The sequence below is a fragment of the Rhinatrema bivittatum genome, chromosome 5 (assembly GCF_901001135.1).
Source record: "Rhinatrema bivittatum chromosome 5, aRhiBiv1.1, whole genome shotgun sequence".
In the NCBI taxonomy this organism is placed as follows: Eukaryota; Metazoa; Chordata; class Amphibia; order Gymnophiona; family Rhinatrematidae; genus Rhinatrema; species Rhinatrema bivittatum.
In genome coordinates, this window is record NC_042619.1 from 373,804,739 (window position 1) to 373,831,317 (window position 26,579).

At 45.9% G+C, this 26,579-nt stretch overlaps 1 protein-coding gene across 1 annotated transcript in view; it reads left to right on the forward strand.

The window, feature by feature from the left end:
* The window catches only part of LOC115092475 (neuronal PAS domain-containing protein 2-like), a 130,388-nt gene extending 107,588 nt beyond the window's left edge, over positions 1 to 22,800 (forward strand). Inside the window, exon 5 of the mRNA XM_029603317.1 lies at positions 22,642 to 22,800. Within this exon, the coding sequence (XP_029459177.1) occupies positions 22,642 to 22,800 (159 nt within the window). The remainder of the gene's footprint in view (positions 1 to 22,641) is intronic.
* The last annotated feature ends 3,779 nt before the right edge of the window (positions 22,801 to 26,579 follow it).

The window sequence follows — 26,579 nt, forward strand, 5'->3', positions numbered from 1 at the left end:
ATGAGTGTGTGGGGTACAGACATGTGCTGGGGGGAGGAGAGAGATGAGTGTGTGGGGGACAGACAATTTGTTTTATTATTGTTTCTCATAAATTATAACAATAACATGAATCTTGGAATATATATTTTTAATATAAATTTAAGGTTTTCATGAGATAGGTAGTGTCGTGAAACATTTTATTTATGTATATATTTAAGGAAACATACATAAATTGTCGAAATATGTTTCGTTCGTTTAACCTTTAACCTCTGGTTTACTAGTAGACTGAATTACTGTGTCCCGAAATTATGTTTGTCTAAAAAGTGTGTCACCAACATGAAAAGTTTGGAAAGCTCTGCTCTAAGTAGTACACGCATATTTATTGGATACATGGTGGCACATACTACCCCCCCCCCCCCCCCCAAAAAAAAAAAAAAAAAAGGATGAATTTGCAAAAGTTTGAGACTTGTGAGGAGTGGCGCCAATTATCAGGGCTTCCAATTTTTTGCCTTTCTGTCGGTCATCTCCAAGGAATGCATGCACACAGTGCAGAACCTGTTTATTTTCTGTGTTTTTCGCATCCTAGCATTCCAAAATGCAGACGGAATAACGGAGCACTATACTACAGAACAGCTGTGTTTGATGTGAATGATATACCCATGCTCCATGTACTCAGGAATGATATGCTTGCAATAATAAAAAAAAAAAACTAGAAGGGTATTTCCTGACTGAAAGTAGTCACTTAAGGATTTTTATGCAGCCAACACATTTAACAAACAGGATATGCGAGACACAGAGAGCTCATTGTCAATGCGAAAATATGTGTTTGGTTTGTTTATCTATTGGAACAAGGTTTTCTTGGCTCCTGTTGCCGACTATTGTAGCCATAGCCAACCAGAATGCAGGAAAGTTCTGCCAGCCTTCTGTGGTCCCATAATCGCTTTGGAGAGTTTGAGAACAGACTACAGCTTGAGAGACTAGAATTCTAAGCAATGTAACACTTGCAGGCAAGGGGCAAGAGGTGAGCCTTTAGGTGGAATCCAAAGAAGAAAGCGACTCTGTCCGAAACTAGGGTATGCAATTTGATTCTTTGAGGGCCATAGACAGGTCTGGTTTTCAGAAGAACCAAAATATGCAAGTGAATCTAGATCACAGACTTGTTACATTCAGATGTGCATATTGAATATTCATTATGGGTCAGATTTTACAACCTGCGCTCGGGCGCAGATTTGTTCGCGCAACCCGGAGCGAACAAATCTACGCCCGATTTTATAACATGCGCGCGCATGTTATAAAATCCAGGGTCGGCGCGTGCAAGGGGGATGCACAATTGTGCAACTTGCGCGCGCCGAGCCACGCAGCCTGCCTCCATTCCCTACGAGGCCGCTCCGATTTCGGAGCGGTCTCGGAGGGAACTTTCCTCCCGCCCCCGCCCCCAGCCCCCAGCTCTACCTAGAACCCTCCCTTACCTTTGTTGAAGAAATTACGCCGGCCGATGGCCATCCCACGATCCCGGGTACAGCGGCAAATGGCTGCTGTGCCTGGAGGCTCAGGCCACTCCCCGCCCCCGGACTGCCCATGCCCCGCCTCTTTTTGCAAGCCCCGGGACATACGTACGTCCCGGGGCTTGTGTGCGCCACCGAGCCTATGCAAGATAGGCTTGGCGCGCACAGGGGCAGCTTTTCGGGGGTTACACGCGTATCTTACGTGCGTAACCCTTTGAAAATCTGCCCCTATACCAGGGGTCGGGAACCTTTTTGGCTGAGAGAGCCATGAACGCCACATATTTTAAAATGTAATTCCGTGAGAGCCATACTAACTACAACCCCCCACCCTCCTGACCCCCCCCCCAAGACCTACCAAATTAATTTACTACAATCCCCCACCCTCCTGACCCCCCCCCCCCCCCCGCCAGACCTGCCAAAAGTCCCTGGTGGTCCAGCGGGGGTCCAGGAGCGGTCCGGGAGTGATCTCCTGGATTTGGGCTGTCAGCTGCCAGTAGTCAAAATGGCACCGACGGCCCTTTGCCCTCACTATGTCACTGGGGTCGACCAATGGCGGCGGTAGCCCCTGTGACATAGTAAGGACAAAGGGCCGTTGACGCCATTTTGATTACTGGCAGCCGACGGCCCTTTGCCCTTACTATGTCACAGAGTCTACCACCGCCATTGGTCGACCCCAGTGACATAGTGAGGGCAAAGGGCCGTCGGCACCATTTTGACAACTGGCAGCCGACAGCCCAAGCCCAGGAGATCGCTCCCGGACCTCCGCTGGACCACCAGGGACTTTTGGCAGGTCTTGGGGGGGTGTCAGGAGGGGGGGGGTTGTTAGATGTTTAGTTTTTTATTAAAGATTTGTCTGCGAGCCAGATGCAGCCATCAAAAGAGCCACATCTGGCTCGCGAGCCATAGGTTCCCGACCCCTGCCCTATACCAAATACCAAACTAGCTTGCGGCCTTCAAGCACCCCTGTTCTGAAGTGAAGAATGAGCATTGGCAGGATTTGAAGTAATTCCTTAAATCTGCCTCCCGATATTCTGTCCCTTCTGTTGTTCGAAGGTCTGTTAATTCCCATTTCCTCGCAGGTCTGGCATCTGGAATGCTCTCATTTAGGTCCGCAGGTAAAAGCAGGTGTTTAAGAGTCCATTCTTGAAATTACGCATTCTGCATAAATTGAGGCCTTTTTAAAATACTAATGTTTTAGGATGGCTCATCAAGCTTTAGTTCTATCTGGCCTCAATTACTGTAATGCTTTAAATATAGGTCTACCCATGGCCAAGCTGACAGCAGTACAAGTTGTGCAAAATGCCAGTGCTCATGTCATGGTGGGTGACCAGGTCAGAGGTGTTTTTCGCTGATTTTGTGTGCTCTATGCTGGCTCCCAGTGCAGTGGCATATAAGATTTAAGATTATGACTCTCATGCACAAAGCCTCAAATCTGTCTCGACAATGTATTACAAATTTACAGACCTCCTCGTGCCCTAAGATCATCTGGGTACAATTTGTTAGATATTCCATCCATATGATCTGCACGTTTATATGAGACCCAAGCCAGAATGTTTGTAGAAGTGGCGTAGCCAGAACTGATTTTCATGCGATGGCACAAGGTTAACATGGGTGGACTGTAGGCATGCAGGTCTGAAACCTCCTAGTTGTATTCTTATTGATAAATAATGCCATACACTGCACCCTACAATGGCTTTCTAAGTAGTTTGTAGCAGCCATTATGCATCATGTATGAAACTTTAAAACATTTTACCTCAATTATTTCAAGCACTTACCAGCATTAAAAATTACTTATTAATCTGTATTAGTTTATTTTATATTTATTGCAGTTTATAAATGTACAAGTATATCATGTAAAAAGCAAAGAAAGCAAACAGATCCAATCAGTCATGTAATAAACGAAAAATTAATGTATTCTTTCATGAATCCTCTTTGCAGAAAGCCAGAAATCATCATAACTACAATAAAATCATTAATCATCAGAATAGGTGCAGAGCAGAGCTAGGACAATTCACATTCCAACCAACATGAAAAAAAAAATATTCAGATTCTGGTGTCACCTGAGCAAAAAATATCCCTCTACTGCTAAACATTTTGGGGCAGATTTTCAAGCTACGCGCGTATCTTTTAAAATCCGGCGTACTTTTGTTTGCGCTGGGTGCGCGAACAAAAGTACGTGCGGGAGTACTTTTCTAAAATCTGCCCCTTTATGAAGTAACACAAACTCCTGCAAAAAATAAAAAAGGCATCTAGATCCTTGCCATACCATACAGTCATAGCACTGATTCTCAGGATTCAAATAACATCATCCTTATGAAAAAGCAGCAGTGCAAATACTGCACCAGGCCCTAGAACATTAATACATCACCCAATGGAATAACAGAACAAGCTGGACTACTACAGAGAAACTACATGAGAGCAGAATTCAGTCACACACACACACACAGGCAAAGCAGAGACCAACCTTTTCCTTTATGTGCGTTGAAAGAGCAGGCTTCCAAAATGGACACATTTTTTTAACGCGTTTGTATTGTATCAGCCTGATAGAAATAAGAAACTACAAATTAGAAACAGAAACATGCAGACAAAACCAAAATAGAAAGCCTGAGAAACTAGACTCTGAATAGTGGAATACTGAAGAAAGAGCAAAATAAAAAATGTAAGAAATGAACTTTCGCAATCTCAAAATATATATATATTTTTTACCTTTGATCTTTTTATTTTTCTAATCAGTTGGTCCTGGTCTCTTTTTCCCATTTTTTCCTTCTCGCTCATTTCCTAATTCCTTTTCAGTGTCTCTCTTCTCCTACTGTCTTCTTCCCTTCCTCCCTCATGCTCACACATACACACACATGCTTTCTCTCATAGACTCTCTCACACACACAAGCTCTCACTCTCTATCTCTCCCCAGGCTCCCATTCTTATGCAACACAGACACATACACAGGCACCCATTCTCACCCACATACACACATTCAAGTTCCCATTCTAAGCCACACACATGCAGGGCCTTTTCAGTAGATACAGCCAAAGTCCTACTTCTGCCACCACGTGGATGGGAACCCGCGGTGGCCTGTCTGGCCCCTTCCTGTCCACTTTGACTCTTTAAGGTTCCAATCCCTCAATGAATAGATCGTTATTAACTTTGAAAAAAAATGGTTCAGGTCCCTATTGAGCGTATGTTCTTAAACTAGGATACCTGATGACCTCCTGCTATCTTCGGGCCGTATGGCCCACTGATCTTCCTGCTTGGGGGGGGGGGTGAGTGAGCAGAAGCTGTGCGCGGGCGTGCATGCATGCATATTCATACCTGAAAGAGGGTATGAGCATGCGCCAGCGCTCTCTTCGTCTTCAGCCGCCGACTGGTTAGGCTCTGCCGGTGGTCTGCCACCTTCCTGGGTGTGCCATGCACACCCGGTCACTCTGGGCCTAGCCTTGCAGCTCCGGCCCTCCTCTTCGCCGTTGCAGGGATAGGATCCCGTGACGGCCTTGCAGCTCCGGCCCTCCTCTTCGCCGTCGCATGCATGGGATCCCAAAGTAGCCTTGCAGCTCCGGAGTTCCTCTTTGCTGTGGCAGGGCTGTCGCAGCCTTTTCAATTGCCTCCCCTGAACTATGGAATACCCTACCTAAAGATATAAGAACACAGCACAACCTAAAATCATTCAAAAAAGATCTAAAAACACTAATGTTTCGCAAATCCTACACTGACCCTCATACGTCTGATCATCCCAACTCACAACTGAACTCTCATCTATCAACCTCAAATCCTTCGCTCCGTCCAGAACCTTCACACCCTTCTCATTCATCTTAATAATACTTTCTGGACTTGAATTGTTTAATTTCTGTGAAATGTTCACTCTGTTATACTGTTAACCAACTACTAAGTAATTGCACACTTTGTAAACCGTTATGATGGCTCTACCGAATGACGGTATATAAAACTCATCAAATAAATAAATAAATAAATGGCATTGCTCCAACAGGCCTCTTCCGTTGGGTGGGCCTGAGTATAAATTGGGTGGGCAACTGCCCACCCGTGGCTACGCCACTGGTTTGTAGTAGCTGGCTCTATGTGCTAGAATTTTCGTCCAGGTGATTTAAGAGCAGAAACATGTATTAGGACCTTTAGAACAACATAGCTGAAAGCTTTATTTCTTACTCAGGCATTTGTAGTTGTAAATAAAGAGATTTATTTATTTATTTGCTTTTTTTATACCGACATTCAATTCAAAATATCACATCAGTTTACATTGAAACAAATTGTCATCAAATACTATTGAGGACATAATACAGTAAAACAGTTCAAAAACATAACGTATGGAACTAAGAAACATCGTTAAAAAAACAACAACCCTATAGATTAAAAATAGGTCTATATAAAGCAATAACCTATCATTGTCACACAGATTTCAATATATTGCAAAAATAAAAGGAAAAAACCATAGATAAGGGGATGTAATCTATTGTATTTGTTGGGGGAAAGCTTTGATAAAAAGCCATGTTTTGAGATTTTTTCTAAAGGTAGGTGTAGAAGGGTCGGTCCTTAGTGGCGATGGTAGGGAGTTCCATAGAGTAGGACCAATTATAGAAGGGGCCCGGTTTATAGTAGCTGTTTTGAGAATTTTTTTGCTGGTGGGAATAGTGAGTAACCCAGTGTCTGTTGAACGAAGCTTTCTAGTAGAAATACATTGATATAGTGGTTTCTGTAACCAAGATGAGTAATCATTGTATAACGCTTTGTGAATAAGCATAATTATCTTATAATGCTATGTAAAAGTGATGGGAAGCCAATGTAATTGGTGCAAGATTGGAGTGATGTGTTCAAATTTTCTACAATTTGATAAGGATCTAGCGGCAGCATTTTGAAGCAGTTGAAGAGGTTTAATTGTGGAAGCAGGCAATCCTATTAAGATGGAGTTGCAATAGTCCAATTTTGCAAAAATTAAGGATTGCAGTACTGTTCTAAAGTCTGGGGGATGCAGAAAAGGCTTCAGTTTTCTCAGAATTTGAAGTTTATAAAAACCTTCTTTAATTAGATTTTTGATGTGAACTTTGATATGAGGTAATGGGTTAAAATTAAGTACTACTGATCTGTGTAAAAACTTGTGTCAATAGTGCTGCTAAGTCCTTAGAGCTTTTAACTATGTTTAATAGCTATTTGACAATGGAAATGTAACGAGGTGAATTTTCAAAGAGTTACACACATAAAAATTAGCATATACAAGCATAAATGCCTGTATTCATGTAATCGGTATTTTAAAAAAAATCAAAAGAAGGTTTGTACTTTGTTTTGCACAGACATACTGTATATGCATGTAAGAAAGGCCTGGTCTAGGGACGTACCAGGGCGGGGCCAACAGTTTCACACACATTTGGCGACTTGCCTAATTTTACACCTGCTAATTATCTGGCGTCACTGACATTAAACTTGTTTATTGTATAGTATTGGCTGCATGGGAAGGCTGGGTGAACTGGGGAAGTTCAGGCTGGAGAACCAGGAGGGTCTCAATGATCTGGGGAAGGACTTGGGGAACTGGTGGAGTAATTGGTAAAACTGATTCATTTCATGTTTTAAAATATGCGGACCTACGCATGTAAATCGGGCATTATGCAAATAAGGCCTACTTTATTTTGTGCATAAGCAGGTGAATTTTAAAAGCCCCTAACACGCTCCAGAGCTGGGAGGTATGTGAGTATCTTGGGCCGGTGCGAGCCGCGCGGATTTGAAGTCGTGCCCATGTACGCACGTATCTCCCGGTATGTGCACAGATGGGACAGGCAGAAAAGGAGGAGAGGCGTAGGCGGGGTCCGCACAGGCGGTCCAGATCTGTAACATGAAATGTGCGCACACAAGTGCGCGTCGGGGTCCCCTAATACGTAACTTTACTTCTGCTATGGATGGCGTTTAAGTAATGAAACAAAAAAAAAAGAGGTTAGTTAGTGCGGTTTTAAGGGTTGGGTTTAAAAAGGTAAAAGGGAAGCCTATTAACTAGGAGGATTCGGAAGTCCTATCCTTTACCTGGCTGAACTGGGAACTGACTGGGGAAAACTGGTAATTGCTTCAGCACATGTATGTAATAAAAATCCCCCCATTTTCATGCGGAAAAACCGGCATTTGCGAGTGTATGCGTGCATCCATATAAAATTACTCGCACATGTATGCGTATACAACTGATTTTATATCATGCGTGCCTATGTTATAAAATGACCATATCCATTGGTGCGAGCTGGCATAAGTGCATACATGTATGCCCGCGCGGCTGTTTGAGTTGCCATCAAAATATGCGCACATTCATTTTTAAAACAGGTAGGAAAAGTACGCATGTTCCCATGCATTATAATACTCACTTTTAATACATTACATGTATTCGTGCATAAGCATACATATGCATGTATGATGTAACTATTTACTATTACTTGTTCCTGTTATAAATCCAGTTCTTTGCAGGTCAGCCCCTCTTCTATGTAGATAAATTCTTGTTCTTTGTAACTCAGTTCCATGTCACACGCTTTGAACTCTTAATGGTGGAAAAGCATGATCAGATGATTATATGCGCGTCTATGATACACACGGGTTATAAAATACTGTCGTACATCTACACGCAGCCATATATGCATTTATATGTCACCACACATAGTTGTTTGAAAGTTACCCTCTACGTATTTAATGTGTCTTGTACTTTTGTTTTGGTGAATATTTTTGGCTTATGTATGTTAACTTGATTTTTAAATTTATAAACTGCCTTTCTAATAATACTCAAGGCAGGAACAGATCAAAAAATCATAATCATTGATTAAAAAAAAAAATCCACACGCAAGCATTGTAACCTGCCCAGCCATTGTAGATAGTGCGGGCTATACATTTGTAAGATAGAGGCCTTTAAGTAATGAAGTTATAGTGTATCACGCTAGGACATATTTTTTTGCATGTGGCATGACATTACTGATTTTTAGGGCAGGGAGAGAGGAATCAGCCCAGAAATCTACCAGTAATAATTGTTTCAATAAGGTCTCTTCCACCTACAGTAGAACAGCACATACAATATTACAATTGTGTTGCATAAAACTTCATTACACTATAATAGAGAGGTTTCTCGATCTGCCAGAGATTTTACAGGAAGTGACTCATTGCTGCTCAGGTTTAATACAAAATGCAAATGAGTTACTGCAAATGTATTTTGAAAAACAACAGCTTTGATTATCCATGCCACCTATTTACGGAGACGTTCAGCATGAATAATTTGGGTTTACTGTAGCATTCTTTTTCCTGTTGGACTACAGTCCTCTACTTGTTTCACGAGCTATCTGTTCTTACTGACCTGTTTTGCATATCCTTAGCTATTGTAGTCATGTGGGTTAAAAACAAAAAGATTTTTAATGCAAAAATTCATATGAAAATTACATTATTTTAATTTATTTTGACTATGTGGGGGAGCCCAGTTTGCAACACATTAAATCAGCATATACACATGCAAAGTGTCAGCAGTATTTTATAGTGTGTGACAGTAAAATATTTACCCATAAACTACCAAAGCAAATGAAAATGAATGCACATCTGTATCCATCACCCTTGTTCCTCTTTCTCTCAAACTTTTCCTCCTCCCTGTCACTATCTCTGGCTCTCTCTCACCCCTCTCATCTCCATCACAATTCTGACTCTCCTCTCCCTGCCTCTCCCAAACCCCAATCACCATATCTAGGTCTCAGTTACCACCAGCACCCCCATTTCATCACCTTTGGTTCTGTCACCCTATCTCCCCTGTGCCACCTCCGGCTCTCTCTCACACACACACACACCCACCCACACACACATACATACACACACACATACATACACATACACATACACACACACACACACACACACACATACACACATACATACACACACATACACACATACATACACACACACATACACACACACATACACACACATACACATACACACACACACACATACACACACACATACATACATACACACACACACATACACACACACACATACACACACACACATACATACACACACATACATGCACACACATACATACACACACACACATACATGCACACACACACACACACATACACACACACACACACACATACACACACATACATACACACACACATACATACACACACACACACACACACACACACACACACACACACCCCATCCATCACCACCTCTGCTCCACCCCCGTTCCACCCCCAACACCATCTCCGGCTCTCTACATCTCCATCACCATCTCTGGCTTTCTTTCTTACAGATCCTCACCCTCCTGCTCTCTTGCACCCCCCCCCCCCCCATCATCCCCACTTCCCACATGGTGCTCTTGCACCTCCATATCCTGGCTTTCTGGCATCACCTCAGACAGCTTAAGTATGAACTGCTGATTTCAGAGACCCAGGGCCTGTGCAAGGGGATTAGGTGCCCTAGGCGAGCCTTCTCCCTTGCAAACCCCCCCCCCCCCCCCCCCGTTGCGCCGTCACTCCCCGGTCTCAGCCCCGACTCCTACCTCATTCTCGATCACGCCCGCTGACTGTGTGGTTTTCTGGGTCGCGAGCAGGTTGGGCACTGCTCGCGACCCCGCCAAATCTCCATCCTCTTTGCCACCGCTTGTGGCCCCATATGGCTTGCACCCAGTAGCGCACCAAGGGTCTCCGGCGCCCGGGGGTCAATGCATTTGTGTGCCTCTCCAGCATCCCCCCCCCCCCTCTGTAATCCTTCTTGTACTAATGCTTAAGGTCACAGAAAATCAGGGGCATCTAGACAGAAGAATTTTTTGGGGGGGGGGGGGGGAGCCAAAATGACATTTCTTCATCACACCCACTTCTATAGCATGGATCCTACTTTAAAATTGGTTATAAAAAAAAAGTGTTAATAAAAAAGTCCAAAGGGTCTTCTGCGTGTTTAAATAGCTGGCCAATTTCACACTATAAAATTATTTGATAGCCTCATTCAACTAATTCTATTTGGCTATGAGAGTGAAGTCTGGAATATATAGGAAGGGACAGAATGTTAATATAAATCCTGCACCTCCAGTTCTGTAACTCTGTGCATCCACTGAAATTCCCCCAAACAATGGAGCTTGGATGTTTCCCTTACTAAAAGATATTTTCAAATGCTGGTGTCACCTCACAGTAACAGCAGCACAAACACCTTCCACAATGTGAACTAACACAAAACCCCGCTAAAAAGACACTCAAAATCTATACTGCAATCCTATCATACCATAACAGTAATAACACCAAGGACTCAAACAACAATAACCCTATCTGTGAATAAGCAAGGGTAAATATTACACTGGGTCCTAGAATACCAATACACCACCTACTGAGGAAACAAAACAAACCCGATCCCTATACAGACACTACATGCTAGCAGAATCTCTCATCGTGGTCACACACACAGAGCAGAGACAGACCCTCACTAAATACAGAATACAAAATAAAGGAGCACAAATTAGAAAAAACTAAAATGGAAAACCCAAGAAACCAGACTCTCGGGCGGATTTTAAAAGCCCTGCTCGCGTAAATCCGCCCGGATTTACGCGAGCAGGGCCTTGTGCGCCGGCGCACCTATTTTGCATAGGCCGCCGGCGCGCGCAGAGCCCCGGGACGCGCGTAGGTCCTGGGGTTTTTTGAAGGGGGCGTGTCGGGGGCGGGACCGGATGATGCGGCATTTCGGGGGCGGGACGCGGCATTTCGGGGGCGGGACCGGGGGCGTGGTGCCGGCCCGGGGGCGTGGTCCAGGCCTCCGGACCAGCCCCCGGGTCGGAAGACGGCGCGCCAACAATCCGCTGGCGCGCGTAGATTTACGTCTGCTTCTCGCAGGTGTAAATCTAGGGACAAAGGTAAGGGGGGGGTTTAGATAGGGCCGGGGGGGTGGGTTAGGTAGGGGAAGGGAGGGGAAGGTGAGGGGAGGGCGAAAGAAAGTTCCCTCCGAGGCCGCTCCGATTTCGGAGCGGCCTCGAAGGGAACGGAGGCAGGCTGCGCGGCTGAACTCTCCCCAGTTACCCAGACCTCCCATCCAACCAGTAGTAGATAATAGATGACTCTGATATCAGTTGCACAAGATAATTGGCAGGCGTAAAATTCCAAGAACAAGTTGTCAAATGCACTTGTGTAAGTCTCATGCTTACCTCATGGCCCTGCCCTAGAATGACCCTAGACTGTCCCTTTTTTTGCGCACGTAATTGTGACTGCAAGACCAGAAATACATGCATACAAGTAATGTATGTGCTTATATGCTAATTTTATGCCTCTAAAATTTTTGAAAATTCACTCCCATGGTAAATGAAAATTCAGTTAAGCAGTTTTAATGCAATTCTTTTTGATGTTCTGACCTGGGGAAGGAAGACACCCTAAAATTTACAGTACTCATACAGAATTTTATTTAGTAGTTTGATGTCATGTCTAAAGTTTTCTTTAGCAGATAGTATCCATTTTTTATGATTTTTAGATTAAGTATGCAGCAATGCACATTTTCTGTCCCTTATAAAGTAAGAGCTCAAAAACTATCCAGGAGTTAAATCTACATGATCTTTGCAATCCTCTACATTAAAGCAGGTTTTTGGCCAATTGAAATAAACTGATGATTATGTTACTATCTAAGAATTCCACTCATTAAAGATGTATTTTCTTCCATTTGTGTTTGTGCTAAAAATTTTCAGCCTTTTATAGGGATGCATATAGACATTTTGAATCTGGCCTTTAGCAAAAAGAATCTTTCTATATATATTTTAACTAGCAGTCAGTGATGCATCTGTTGGGAAACCTGGCCGCTGACAGCCGCTACTAGGTCCCCCCTCTCTTACCCACGGACACGGAGGCTCCCTGCTGGCTTCCCCATGCCAGGCCGACCCATAGCGGGGCCTTCCTGCGGCGTTCTCTCCGCAAGGGAGATGCCGCTGAACTCTGTTGTGGACTCTGCCCCTTAGGCGCGCGCGCACATAGAAGCCCGAAACTTATAGGGGCTGCAGCAGGAAACCTCGGCCCGGCCCACAATGTGATGTCATCTGCAGAGGTCTATAGATAGGCCACTTCAAACCCCTTTTCTTTGCCTTGGCAACAGGTTGACTCTCACTGTAGCTAGTTGCTGTTCCTGATCCTGCTCCAGCGTTCCTGTGTTCCTGATTTCGCTCCTGTGTCCCTGACTCTGCTCCTGCCTTCGCTTGCTTCTTCGGTTTTGACTTCGGCCTGGTTCCTGGAATTCTCTGTCTGCTGCCCGTCCTGACCCTTGGCTTGTTCATCGACTTCGACTGTCTTCTGCCTGCCCTGACCTCTGGCTTGGTTCCTCATCTTGCACCCCAGCTGCCTGCCACAACTCCTGGACCGTCTCAGTCTTCCCAAGTCTTCTGCCTGCCTCGACTCGGACCGTTCACTCTACTTCGCCAGGAGACCTTCACCTAAGTCTTGCCGGCCCCGGCACCCAAGGCCGGGGCCGGCTCAACCTGCGGGGAACGAGGGTTGGTATAGGTGAAGGTCCTGTCAGGTCTCCTAGTCCTGTTCCACCTCCCGGCTATGAGTATCACTGTAGGCCTTCCTGCAGTGGATCCTCCAAGCACTCGAGCCGGCTCAAGGGTCCATGTTCTCAACAGTTTGCCAAGGACATGGACCCGGTGGATATCCCTAGTCTCCAGGCCATTCCAGGCATGGCTCAATGCCTGCAGCAGCACTGCTTGGACCTATTGGCGGCCACGGTCGAGAGGTTGGCCAACCACCTGGACTCGGCTCCCCCAGCTGCAGCTCCGCCTCTGGCTCCCGTCCCGGCTCCTGGGCCCGCCGCATCTCTGCATTTGCCGATGCCACCTTGTTATGCTGGGGCTCCCAAGCAGTGCTGGAGGTTTCTTAACCACTGCTTCATGTGCTTCACTCTGCAGCTTGCGCAGTTTCCGTCAGACCAGATTAAGACAACCTATATACTTTTCTTGTTGGACGGCCGAGTCCTGGCCTGGGCCTCTCCCTTTTGGGAGTGGGAGCGGGGCGATTCCCTGCTCGGGAATCTCCAACAGTTCATCCATGCTTTCAAGCAAGTGTTTGATGAGCCCGCTCGGCAATCCACTGCAGCTACTGAACTCCTCCATCTATGCCAGGGATCCCGGCATCTGGTCTACTACACAGTCGAATTTCGCACCTTGGCATCAGAACTGGGCTGGCAGGAGGACAGCCTGAGAAGCATATATCTGGAGGGCCTGTCCTCCATAATTAAGAATGAACTCGCGGCCCGGGACCTCCCTGATGATCTTGAAGCTTTGATTGATCTCACTGGGCAGATTGACCGCCGCCTTCAGCAACGGGCCCGAGAGATGAAACCAGCTCGGAGACCAGTCCCACTGGCGCCGTCTTTCTCCCGTCCGCTGGTACCTCCTCCTGAACACCAAGCTGCCTGAGAAGAGGAACCCATGCAGTTGGGTCACAGTCCTCTCACTCTGGAGGAAAAGCAGCACCCAATTCAAGGAGTGTCCGGAAAACTCCTGAGCCTAGGTGTCACTGGGGAGCTGACCCTAGGCTGTGTGAATCCTGCTCCCCAATGCACGGTTCCAGTATCCCTCTCATACTCGGGGGGTTCATTCTCCACACTGGCCTTTAATTGATTCAGGGGCTGGAAGAAATTTCATTCTGGTGGATGTGGTGGACTTCCTATACTGCTGCGTACCCCACCACTGAGGATATTCTCTATTCACGGCACTCCTCTTCCAGGCCAAGTTTCTGCTACCACCGCTCCAGTGTCCCTCTGCACCGGAGTGCTCCACGAGGAGAAGATCTCCTTCTTTATCCTTGAGAAAGCGATCCATCCTATTGTCTTTGGTCTACCCTGGCTCCAGAAGCACTCTCCACTCATTAATTAGGACTCCCTCCAAATCACCACATGGAGCTCCACTTGCTTCTCTAAATGTTTGTTCAAGTTGCCGCACCCCAGCATCCCTCTGGCAATCACCTCCTTGACTCTGCCACCGCAGTTCGTGGAGTTCGCAGATGTCTTTTCTAAAGAACAGGCCGAGACTCTTCTGGAGCATCAGCCCTTTAATTGTGCTATAGATCTACTACCCGGCTCGACGCCTCCCCGGGGTCAGGATTACCCTCTATCTCTACCAGAAATGGAAGCAATGGCACAGTACATCCAAGAAAACTTGAACCGAGGATTCATTTGACCCTCGACCTCCCCAGCGGGGGCTGGGTTTTTCTTCGCGCCAAGAAGGACGGTACACTCAGACCATGTATTGACTATCAGGGTCTCAGTTCCATCACTCACTGAGATATCCTCTTCCACTCATCTCAGAGCTCCTTGACCGTCTGCAGGGCCTAAGGTCTTTACCAAGCTTGATCTCAGAGGGGCATACAACTTAGTACGGATCAGACCAGGCGATGAATGGAAAACCGCCTTCAACACTCGTGATGGGCATTACGAGTATCTAGTAATGCCCTTCAGGTTATGTAATGCCCCAGAGGTTTTTCAAAACCTCGTGAACGAGGTCTTCCGAGACATATCCAGTCCTCTGTAATAGTATACCTTGACGACGTGTTTATATACTCAAAGGATCTCTCCACGCATCGATGCGAAGTATGTCGAGTTCTACAATGTCTTTGAGAGAACCGCCTTTTCGCTAAAGCAGAAAAGTGTTTATTTGAACTGGAATCCTTGCCATTTTTAGAATATTTTGTATCTACTACTGGATTTCATATGGACCCTGAGAAGGTCTCCACCATCAGAGACTGGCCACGACCAGTAGGAATTAAAGCTCTCCAGCACTTCCTTGGCTTTGCAAACTTCTACCGCCATTTTGTTCCTCACTACTCTCAAAGAGTAGCCCCTCTCACTGCCGTAACCAAAAAGGGGGCCAATGCCAAGGAATGGCCATCAGAGGCTCTCCAGGCCTTTGAAGACTTAAAGCAAGCCTTCTTACTTGATGCCTGTTTGCGCCTCCCAGATCCCACTCAGCCCCTCATCGTGGAGATAGATGCCTCTGACTTAGCTGTGGGTGTGGTTCTTAGCTAAGCCTCCAGCAAGGGCACACTACTTCCCTGCTCCTACTTCTCAAAAGTTCTCCCCCGCCAAAAGAAATTATGGCATAGGTGATAAAGAACTCTTAGCCATAAAGATGGCCTTCGAGGAGTGTCGGCAATGGCTTGAGGGGGCCCAACATCCCATCATGATATACACAGACCACAAAAACTTGGAATATCTCTGTTGGGCTCAACGGCTGAACCCCTACAAGCTCGCTGGTCCTTGTTTTTCAGCTGCTTCAATTTCTCGCTACGATACTGACTGGCATATAAGAACATCAGAGCCAATGCCCTCTCCCGGATTCTGAACTCGAGGACACACCAGTAACTCCGCAGTATATCCTAGACCCAGCTTAGGTCCTTCTGACAGCAACGGACTTAGTCCCTACAGGCAAGGTGGTTGTACCCATCCGCCTGCAGAAAACAAGTCCTCTCTTGGGCTCATGATTCACTGACGGCCGGGCATCCAAGCAAGGCCAAGACATTGGAACTCTTAACCTGCCAGTATTGGTGGCCACAATTCTATCGGGATGTTCAGGCATATGTTCCTGCCCAACCTGCGACCGGCAGAAGCCTTTACCCGGTCGTCCCTGGGGACTATTGCAGCTACTACCTGTACCAGCAGAACTCTGGATGCATATCTCTACAGACTTCGTAATTGATCTACCTGTATCCGAAGGAAAGCAGGTCATCTGAGTCACCGTAGATATTCTCGAAGATGGCCCACTTCGTGGCTCTCCCAAAGCTCCCTACTGCGCCAGAACTCGTCCGACTCTTCACACAGCACATCTTCCACCTGCAAGGGCTATCACAGCATATCGCCTCAGATCGAGGATCACAGTTCACAGCAAGATACTGGAGGGCACTTTGCAAGAAGTTTGGGGTCCAGCTAGACTTCATGTCAGCCTTTCTCCCATAAAGCAACGGACAAGCAGAGCGGACCAACCGCTCTTTGAAGACATTCCTCCGTACCTTCGTGGGAGACAAACAGGATGATTGGGTGGCCCTGTGACCATGGGCAGAGTTCTCCTACAATCATCACACTCACTCGGCAACTAAAGCCTCTCCTTTCCAAGTGGTGTTTTGTAAACAACCTAAACCACCTTTACTGCTTCCTCTGTCTGTGCCTTCCTCTGTCTGTGCCTTCTCAGCTCACAGCCCGGCAACGCCACTCTCTCTTGGAATCCAGTCAAGCCAACTTCCTACGAGCGGCAGAGGCCGCTAAGAAGGATACAGCTAGACACCACCGCAAGGCTCCACTCTTTAACCCCGGAGATCGAGTCTGGGTGAGCACCCTCCACATCCGCCTTCGGATCCCCTCCATGTGGTTGGCTTCTAAATACATTGGACCCTTTTCGGTCATTGAACGCTTGGGTCCACTCTCCTACCGCTTACGGTTGCCATCTAGTCTAAGGATACACAATGTATTTCATGTCTCACTGCTCAAACCAGTGGTCCTCTCATGCTTTCACCGTAATCCACCGAAGCCTCTAAATGCAATGGCAGATGAGGACCCCATCTACCAGGTGCAGGAGATCTTAGACGTCTGGTTTCATCATCAACGCTGGGAATACCTGATCTCGTGAGAGGTTTTCGGCCCGGAGAACATTTGGCAGCCTGCCTCCAATATCTTAGCCAAATCTCTTCTCCTCAAATTCCATCAAGAGCATCCAAACAAGCCAAGAACCCCGGAGAGAGGGCGTAAGAGGGGGGGTACTGTTGGGAAATCCGGCTGTGGACAGCCGCGACCGGGTCCCCCATCTCTTACCTGCGGACTTAGAGGCTCCCTGCCGGCTTCCCCATGCCAGGCGGACCCGCGGCGGGGCCTTCCTGCGGCGTTCTCTCCATGAAGGAGATACCGCCGAACTCTGCTTGGGACTCTGCCCCTTAGGCACTCGCGCGCGCAGAAGCCCGAAACTTAAAGGGGCCACAGTGGGAAACATCGGCCCGGCCCCAACCTGACGTCATCTGCAGAGGCCTAAATATAGATCATTTCAAACCCCTCTGCCTTGCCTTGGCAACAGGTCGACTCTCTGAGTAGCTAGTTGCTTTTCCTGCTCTTGCTCCAGCGTTCCTGTGTTCCTGACTCCGCTCCTGTATTCCTGACTTCGCTCCTGTGTCCCTGACTCTGCTCCTACCTTCGCTTGCTTCTTCGGTTTTGACTTTGGCCTGGTTCCTGGAATTCTCTGTCTGCTGCCCGTACTGACCTTTGACTTGTTCACCGACTTCGTCTGTCTTCTGCCTGCCCTGACCTCTGGCTTGGTTCCTCATCTTGCACCCCAGCTGCCTTCCACAACTCCTGGACCGTCTCCGTCTTCCCAAGTCTTCTGCCTGCCTCGACTCAGACTGTTCACCGGACTCTACTTCGCCAGGAGACCTTCGCCTAAGTCCCCCAGCACCCAAGGGCTCAACCTGCGGGGAATGAGGGTTGGTATAGGTGAAGGTCTTGTCAGGTCTCCTGGTCCTGTTCCACCTCCCGGCTACAAGTACCGCTGTAGGCCTTCCTACAGTGGATCCTCCAAGCCCTCGAGCCGGCTCAAGGGTCCACGTTTTCAACAGCATCTTTCTGATTGTGAATATCTGTGGCGTTCGTTTTTAGTATGTCTAGAACAGATGTAAGCAACTCTGGCCCTCGAGTTCTGCAAATAGATCTGATTTTCAGAATATCTGCAGTGTATATGCATGAAATATATTTGCATACAATGGAGGCAGTGCACACAAATATATTTCATGCATATTCATTGTTGATATCCTGAAAACCAGACCTGTTTGTGGAACTCAAGGACCAGAGTTGCCTACCCCTGGGTCTAGAATATAGGAATTCACATCTGAAGAAGAGACCTCTGAGATCTCAAAACCTCATGCATTACGGCATCTTTTTTATTGGCCCTTTAAACCAGTGGCATAGCCACTGGTGGTCCTGCGAGGGCTGTGATCCACCCACCTTGGAATCAGGCCCCAGACACTGTAGTGGCGCAGTGATGACGTGCCCGTGGGAATCCCACCCCCTGTAGTCACATGAGCAGAACTGTGGCAGCACGGTGATGACCTGTTCACATGGGTTACACCCCTCGCGGGCTGAAGAGAACTGCGGTGGCATGGTAATGATGTGCCTATGAGGTTCCCACCTCCGCAGGCACAAGAGTAGAACTGTATGGCACAGTGATGACCTGTCTCTGAGAGTTCTGCCACCCTATAGGCTGAATAAGACTGTGGTGATGCCGAAGAACATGCCTGACAAATTCAGGAGGTGAGGGAGGCAGGCAGTGAAAGTGAAGGGAGAAGAAGGAAGTCTCATTCCCTCACCTCCTCTCCCTATCCCTTTCCTTCCTATCTTCCTCACTTGCTTAACTCCCCTTCCTTCCCTACTGAGAACAGTGAGAAAGGATGGGAGAGCTTAGCTGAATAAGTGAAATGGAAGGTAAAAGATTGTGAGTGAGAGGGAAGGAAAGGGAATTAGTGAGAAATTAGTGAAGTGAGAAGGCATGAGTAAGGGGAAGAGAAGGGTGATGAGTGAGAGGGGAGGGAAGGAGAAGAAAGGAAAGGGAATGGAGGAGGAATGAGAGGGAAAGGAGGATGAAAAGGAAGGAACTGAGGGGGAAGGAAAGGAAGGAAGTAGTAATAGGGAAGGAAAAGGGTGAGTGACTCAGGATCCATCGGTGGAAAAGCGGCTATAAGCCCTTCCATCTTCGAGAGCAGCGGTGACAGAGCTGCTGGAATCGGATCGATAGTCGGTTCCACAATTGGCACCGGTTTTGGTATTGGAGGAACTTGGAGTCTGTGCATCACCTTATCGATGGCCTCCTGAACCATCCGGTCCAGTTCTTCACGGAGACCTGGAGCAAGCAGCCCCAGCTCTGGAAGGGAGGAAGGAGGCAGAGGCATAGCCGGAGGGACCACAGTTAAAGGCGGAGTCGCGGCTCCAATACCCATCTGGTTGAGGGTTTCCTCGGTGACCCGGTCACAGAAAGGGTCAGTGCCTTTTCTGGACGGGGTTTCTACAATGGTGGCTCAGACGATGGCCAGGTTGAAGATTTTCCTTCCTCGATGGTCCGAGACTTGCGGTGTCGATGCCGATGTTTCTCTCTACGATCCGCTCGGTCCTGAGGGGGAGCAGAGGTAGTTGAAGGCCGAGAAGTCGTCGACGCTGGACAGTCACCGGCCGGTGGCCGATACTGGCGCGAAGTGGACGGTGCTGGTTCAGATGACGTCGATGCAATAGACGGCGTCAGAGTTTGAGAACGGAAGAGAAGTTCCATTTTCTCCATTCTGGCCTTGCGACCTTTTGGTGTCATTAAGGCACATTTGGTGCAAGTCAGGACATCATGCTTGCACCCGAGAAACATTACACAGACTTTATGCTGGTCTGTAATGGACATGGTGCGAGTACAGTCTGGGCACTGACGGAACCCCGATGCCATGGCCTTTGAAAAATTTAGCCATGTTACAGTTGACGGCCAGTAGGCCGCGAGGGCCAAACTCGACGGGAATCGATCGAAACCGGGTAAAAAGCTTACCGGAGTACCGCGGATTCAAAAATACCCTGTGGGGTATGAAAGTTTTTAGTAATTCCGTGAGGAAAATTCCTGTCAGGAATCTCTGTGGAGCTCCTTAACCCATGTAGCTACTGCTGCGCGGAAAAAAAGAAGACTGAAGAGGGACCCCTGCTAGCTGCAGGTTTAGTGCCATGCTGGGCATGCCCAGTAGGTGCCAGTCAAAGTTCTCGAAACTTTGACAAAAGTGTTCCGTGATTGAGCTCCATCAATGATGTCACCCATATGTGAGGACTACCATCCTGCTTGTCCTGTGAGAAAGCTGTGTTGTCGGAGGGAGCCAGATGGGTCGGAGTGGACTGGATGTACATAAATATTATTTTGAAGGTAGAGGAATGGGTTGGGCTCAGCCCTGCTTTAACCTGATACATTTTTAAAGAGATTTGGGGAGCAGGAGAAAGGAAAATTGGCCTCTGCTCAACTGCTACTTTTTTTTAAATATTATTCAGCTAACTTTAGGGCTGCAGTTTTTCCGACCAGTTAGCCAGATCACTTTACCCAGCTAGGGAGAGGACACCTGAAGATTGAAGCGGTGGAGAGAACGGGAATAGGAGTCCTCAGTCCGGTTGGCAGGAGAGTGGGTTCCAGTTGGCAAGCAGAAGAAGAATGGAGTCAAGTTTGGAGGGAGCAAATATTTTCCACTGAATTTTCAATAAGCGACATCTAGTTTGTATGTACTGTACAAACCTTTACCCCCACTTCACCCCAAGCTAAATTATGTCATTCAAGGAACCCTCAATTAGCAAAATCGCAACACTTCCCTAAAGCAGTATGTTGGAAGACTTCTGTGGTAATGAAAAACCGCAAAAGTAATAGCAAAAATTGTCATACTTTCTAACACATCACTTTAACCGCAATGGTATTTGGTTGTGGAATACACTGTTATGCAACATTCCAACTCATGGGTGCAGTTGACGACATTTAGGGGATTTTAAATTCAAGGGCTGGTTTCCAAAAGTGCTCCTATACAGATTTTTCACCATTAAACCAAATTCATGTGTTTTAATTGCAATCTGTTTTGAAGAAATTAAGATAATTTTGAGTCACTGTCATAACAGGCAATACACAGATGTTTTATAGATTACAGACTTTTTTAAAAATATGCTTTCCAGATGGCAGAAAAGTGTACATTCTCTGGTTAACAGCAAGATCACTTTGAATCTCTGAACAGTCTTTCTTCTGTTGCTTGACAGATAATGCAACAACCTATTTCCTTATATTTCTCTGATATTGGCAGCTCTACAAATGTTCTTCTGATATTTATCAATATTCAGCGGACATTACCACTGACTGCTCCACTTTGTTCTTTTAATGTCTCCCGTTGTAGTCACACACAGAGGCACAGCACAACTGTGCCCACAATGATTAGGCCATTTTATTAACAGGGCAAAAGTTCTTATTCTATCACTGTTAAATACTGAAGTAATAATGACGAATAGAGAATGCGTTTCCTGGCAGTTATTGCCCCTCTAAGGGAGGACTTCAGGTTTTGCCTTGGCTTCCCTCACAATTATGGAGGTTGTTACTGTTACAAACTTCCCACACTGAAAAATAAAAATAAAACTGAAGCTAAAATTGCATATGCACTGATTCTGAATTCACTTCATTCCTGTGGTTGCTCTATTAAGGCGCATCTCATTGGCCTACACACCTGGCCGAGGTGCATGGCAAAGGGAGCCCTCAGGTCAGCTGGTGCCATATTGGATTTTGGTGCCAGTGGGGCAGGGACTTTCTCCTTACCCCTGAAGACCTGAGGCTGTCCTGGGGTAAGGAGAGGAACTGGTAGCAGGGGCAAAATTTGTGTGAGGGGGGGCAAGTGTTCTTTATTCCACTCTAGTGCAGGATAGGGTTTATGGATGGAGGTGGGGGTTTCCTAACCAGGGTGGAGGAATGTGATGCAGGCCAATGCCTAGAGGGTTGCCTACCACAGGGAGTGGATGCTGCAGGGGGGATACTGCCAGGGGCGGGGCTTTTGCTGCCCAGGGGGAGATCTGAGAGCCTTTTAATATTAATGAGTTGTTTTGCATTCATTTTTATATGATGCAGCTCATTAACTTTGGCTGCTTGTTTTGCAAAATTTTGTAAGATTATCAGTAACACTCTTATGAGTATTACTAATAAAGCACATTAATGAGTTTTAACATTCAAGTACTGATGTCTATGTTTAACATACATTAACATGGCAATGCCATTTAGTAAACAGGCCCCTTTTTGAGGTAGAACAGTTGTACAGCCTGTTTTTTCTTCAGTTGGGAGAAAACCCCAATTCTTTTACAAAATGCACATTTTCACCCCATATTACCCCATTTCTCTGTGCATGGCCTTTGTGTTTGTTCACTTTCTGAACACTGCTGAATGTGGAAAAAAATAATAGACATTTGCTAAAATTCCCATCTCATGAGAACACATTCAATGTGCAGTTTACTTAACGTTTCCTTGTATTGCTCTTAAGCTAGAGTCCACTTTGTTACATGCAGTGCAATTATGGCTCTTTCATGCCAGTTGTAAGCAAGCATCATTGTTTCTATTAAATATTCACCAGTCCCAACATTGCTAAGAAGTTCTCTTCTGTGTTGTTTTACGCAGGCACTAGATGGCTTCATAATAGCAGTGACTACAGATGGAAGCATCATATACGTCTCTGACAGTATTACGCCTCTACTTGGACATTTACCAGTGAGTGATCATTTCACTTATGAGTCTTTCCTTTTACACAGTTCTGAAATTAAAACTATACAGTGCTAACTGCTGTTCCTGTTCAAGATTTTAAGGTCTTAGCACGCCTCTACTTGGACATTTACCAGTGAGTGATCATTTCACTTATGAGTCTTTCCTTTTACACAGTTCTGAAATTAAAACTATACAGTGCTAACTGCTGTTCCTGTTCAAGATTTTAAGGTCTTAGCAGGTCTGCTGGGTATATATTATTTTCAAGTTCTTGGGCTGAAAATGTATAAGCCATTTGCTTTGAAAGATGTTGCATGATGTAAAATGGATGTTGCATGATGAAAAAATAGAAAATGGCCCATTAGTGAGGTCTGTAGTGAAAAATATTGTTCCTGTTGGAAGCCAGTAATAACCAACTGGATTATACTGTACTGACTTCAGGAAATATTGCCTCCAAATTTCATTATCGCCACCGTGGGAGGTCAGTACTAAATATGATGTCATTATGACTTGAAAATGACAGTCTTTGCTTTGCGACATTTTGAGGACATGCAGAAAAGGAAAGTTTGATGATAGCATCGTACTGACAGTTCCCTGATATATAAACACTTTTTGAAATGTAAGGTAAAATTAGTAATGCCTTTGGAATTTCATAGGGCCCGGGATATTAAAGGGTTTTTCTATTTTGTGTCTGTAGAAAAAAAAATAATAAAAATTACTAGTTTCAGAAAAATTGCTTAGTACATAGACTTCTTATTAGTCAATATGTGTGTGTGGGGGGGGGGGGGATCACCGATTGTGCTCCTGTCCCTGTTTAGTAGTACAAGACATTTTAGGTGTGGAAGCCCAGAGTTGTCTTTGTTGTGAAGAGTTTGGTAAAAAAAAGTTGTTTGTTGGTGTGATACTGAGGAACTGATGTTTGTGTTTTATTCAGTTGTATTAATCCATTTGTGTGTTAAAGGGCATGGTGGGGTCTCCTCTTAAGACAGATGAGAGGAGATGATTGGTTGGGGAATGGCCTGGGAATTGCCCTTTCTGAGTATGGAATGGAGGAAGAAAGGGACCTGCAGGTTGTAGAGAACCTGGGGTGGCCAGCTCGCAGGCTGGAGGGCCTGAGGACCCTCCCAGAAGGGAGATGGGCCCTGCAGGGGCTTCTCCCTTCGAGGGAAGAGGCCCAAGACCAAGGTGTTGGAATAGAAGCAATTCCTCCCCCTGAGGAAATGGCCGCAGGATATTAGGACGGGATGGTTCCCAAACAAGGAGTAACCCAAAAGGATGGTCAGAGCGTGAAGGAGACCAGGGAGGCCTGCACGCTGCTGGAAGGGTGAAGTCAAGAGGAGCGAGGAGAAGAGCAGATTCCACGGAGGTGTGAGTAAAAAGAGAGGGAATGGATTAAGGGAGGTGAACCCCATGTTCCACATAGGAGTTTGGTATTTAAAACGAAGAGGAGTCTGAAGAGTACCCTTGTGAGGAGTGAGATTGCAATTGGAAAGAGAGGTACCAGAAGGGTGGGGAACTTCTAGTACTAGAATATAATAGGATATAAGCCATACAGTAGTGTTTGGAGAAAGTTCTGAGAGTAATGGGATGAAGAATGTGCTTTGAGATGGGAGTTGGCATTCCAAGAGCTGGGGTACAGTGGTCAAATATTGGTCTTGATGGTATATCTCATGAATGTTAATTTATTCAGTATTGTCTAGCTGTCCTCTATATGTTATGTCTATAATTGCTGGTTGGGATTTCCAGATGAATATTTATTGAGTGAAGATATCCTTGGGCACTTTTTGTTTTCCCAAGGATATCTGAGGGACCAGCAAAGAGAAGGTATCCTGGAGGGGCAGAATTCCTGGAGAGGAGAGAGAGAGATTTATCTCTTGCAGACTAGATCAAGAGAGAAAGAGAGAAGCATTACCCACCCCACTGCTTCTACGCAGACCCCCTTCACAATCCGCATGTCCTATTTGCTGAACCCACAAAACAAGCAATAGAAACTGACCCTTGCTATATATAGTTAGGTCCACTTGATATTTTATGTACTTTGTAAGAGGGGCTACAAACATTTTGTGGATTATGGATCCTTATTGAGAGGACATTATTCAGCCACTAAGCAGCTTGGCTAGTTAGCCAGATAAACCTGTCTTAAAGTTAGCTGCATAAACTTATCCAACTAACTAGCAGGATATATTCAGCGGTGTGACCTTTAGATGTGACTCAGTTATTTACACTTTCGAATAATAGAAGGACTAGGGGGCATTCAATGAAGTTAGCAAGTAGCACATTTAAGACTAATCGGAGAAAATTCTTTTTCACTCAACGCACAATAAAGCTCTGGAATTTGTTGCCAGAGGATGTGGTTAGTGTAGCTGGGTTCAAAAAAGGTTTGGATAAGTTCTTGGAGGAGAATTCCCTTAACGGCTATTAATCAAGTTTACTTAGGGAATAGCCACTGCCATTAATTGCATCAGTAGCATGGGATATTCTTAGTGTTTGGGTAATTGCCAGGTTCTTGTGGCCTGGTTTGGCCTCTGTTGGAAACAGGATGCTGGGCTGGATGAACCCTTGGTCTGACCCAGCATGGCAATTTCTTATGTTCTTATGACAAGAGTTAGCCACATAAGTTAAGTGGTTAAATCTGAATATCAGAGTTAGCTGCATAACTTGAGCGGCTAACTCCACTCCTCATCAAAATGCCTCCCACCCACCCCCAGAACGCTCCCCACTTATGCAGCTAGTTTAGCTGCATATGGCATTGAATAACGTCATTTTGCCATTTACACTGATAACTTTTCAGTTATCCCTTTAAATGGCTTTTGAATATCGACCTTTAATATTTTTCTCTCACCTTGCTATTCTGTTTCCAAATATGGGTAAATATGTCTGAAAATTGCCTGCCTTGGGTGCTGTTAAAAGTACACTGTCCTTGGCAGTAAATCTATAGAACAGTCATATGGTCTATGCAGCTAAAAGTGTCAGCTCCCTTTTTGTCTAAAACATCCCAGTACACCACATACTTTTCCAGCAATCATCTAATCCCATCTTTAAGTGCCAGAATACACATGGCTCGGATTCTCTTATTTATTTTGTTTATTATTATTTATTTATATTCCATTTTTCGGCCCTTCAGAGTGGATTACATTCAGGTATTGCAGGTAATTCTTCAAACCCTACTTCTTGGGCTTCTTCATTGGACACACAATTCTGCTACAATATGTTGCTGGGAAAATCACCTGCCAGATCATCCAATTGCTATGCGACTCAAGTCTTTCCAGCCGTGGAAGACCAAGAATTATTGGGATATGTGGTGCTCTGATGAGATGAAAAACAAGAGTTTCCTGGCATTAAAACAAAATGTTCCATCTCAGTGGTTTCAGGCCCTGATGATAAGGTGGAGTCTCAACCATTCAGGCCAATTCTGTAAGGTTCGCAGGAAAATGGGCGTTCAGTGTTGAGCGCCCACTCTCCCAATGCGTACCCAGCCACCTCTCCTGGGCACGTGATCCTGTATTTAAATGAGGAATCACAATAAAATGGAGACGCTAGGGATAGTAGCACGTCCCTGCTGCCTCCTTGGCAGTAGAAACCCAGGAGAGGTGGCTGTCAGCAGGTTCAGGAAACCGACACTCAATTTTACGAGCGCCGGTTTTCCAAACCTGCTGACAGCCATGGGTTAGGAAAACGGACGCGGGTAAAATTGAGCATCCTTTTTCCTAACCTGACCGGCTGGCACATTTTTTACAATTTTATTTTATTCTATTTTATTTTTTATTTTTTACATTTTTGGTTCCTCCAACTTAAATCTCTAGGATATTTCACTCAACGCACAATTAAGCTCTGGAACTTGTTGCCAGAGGATGTGG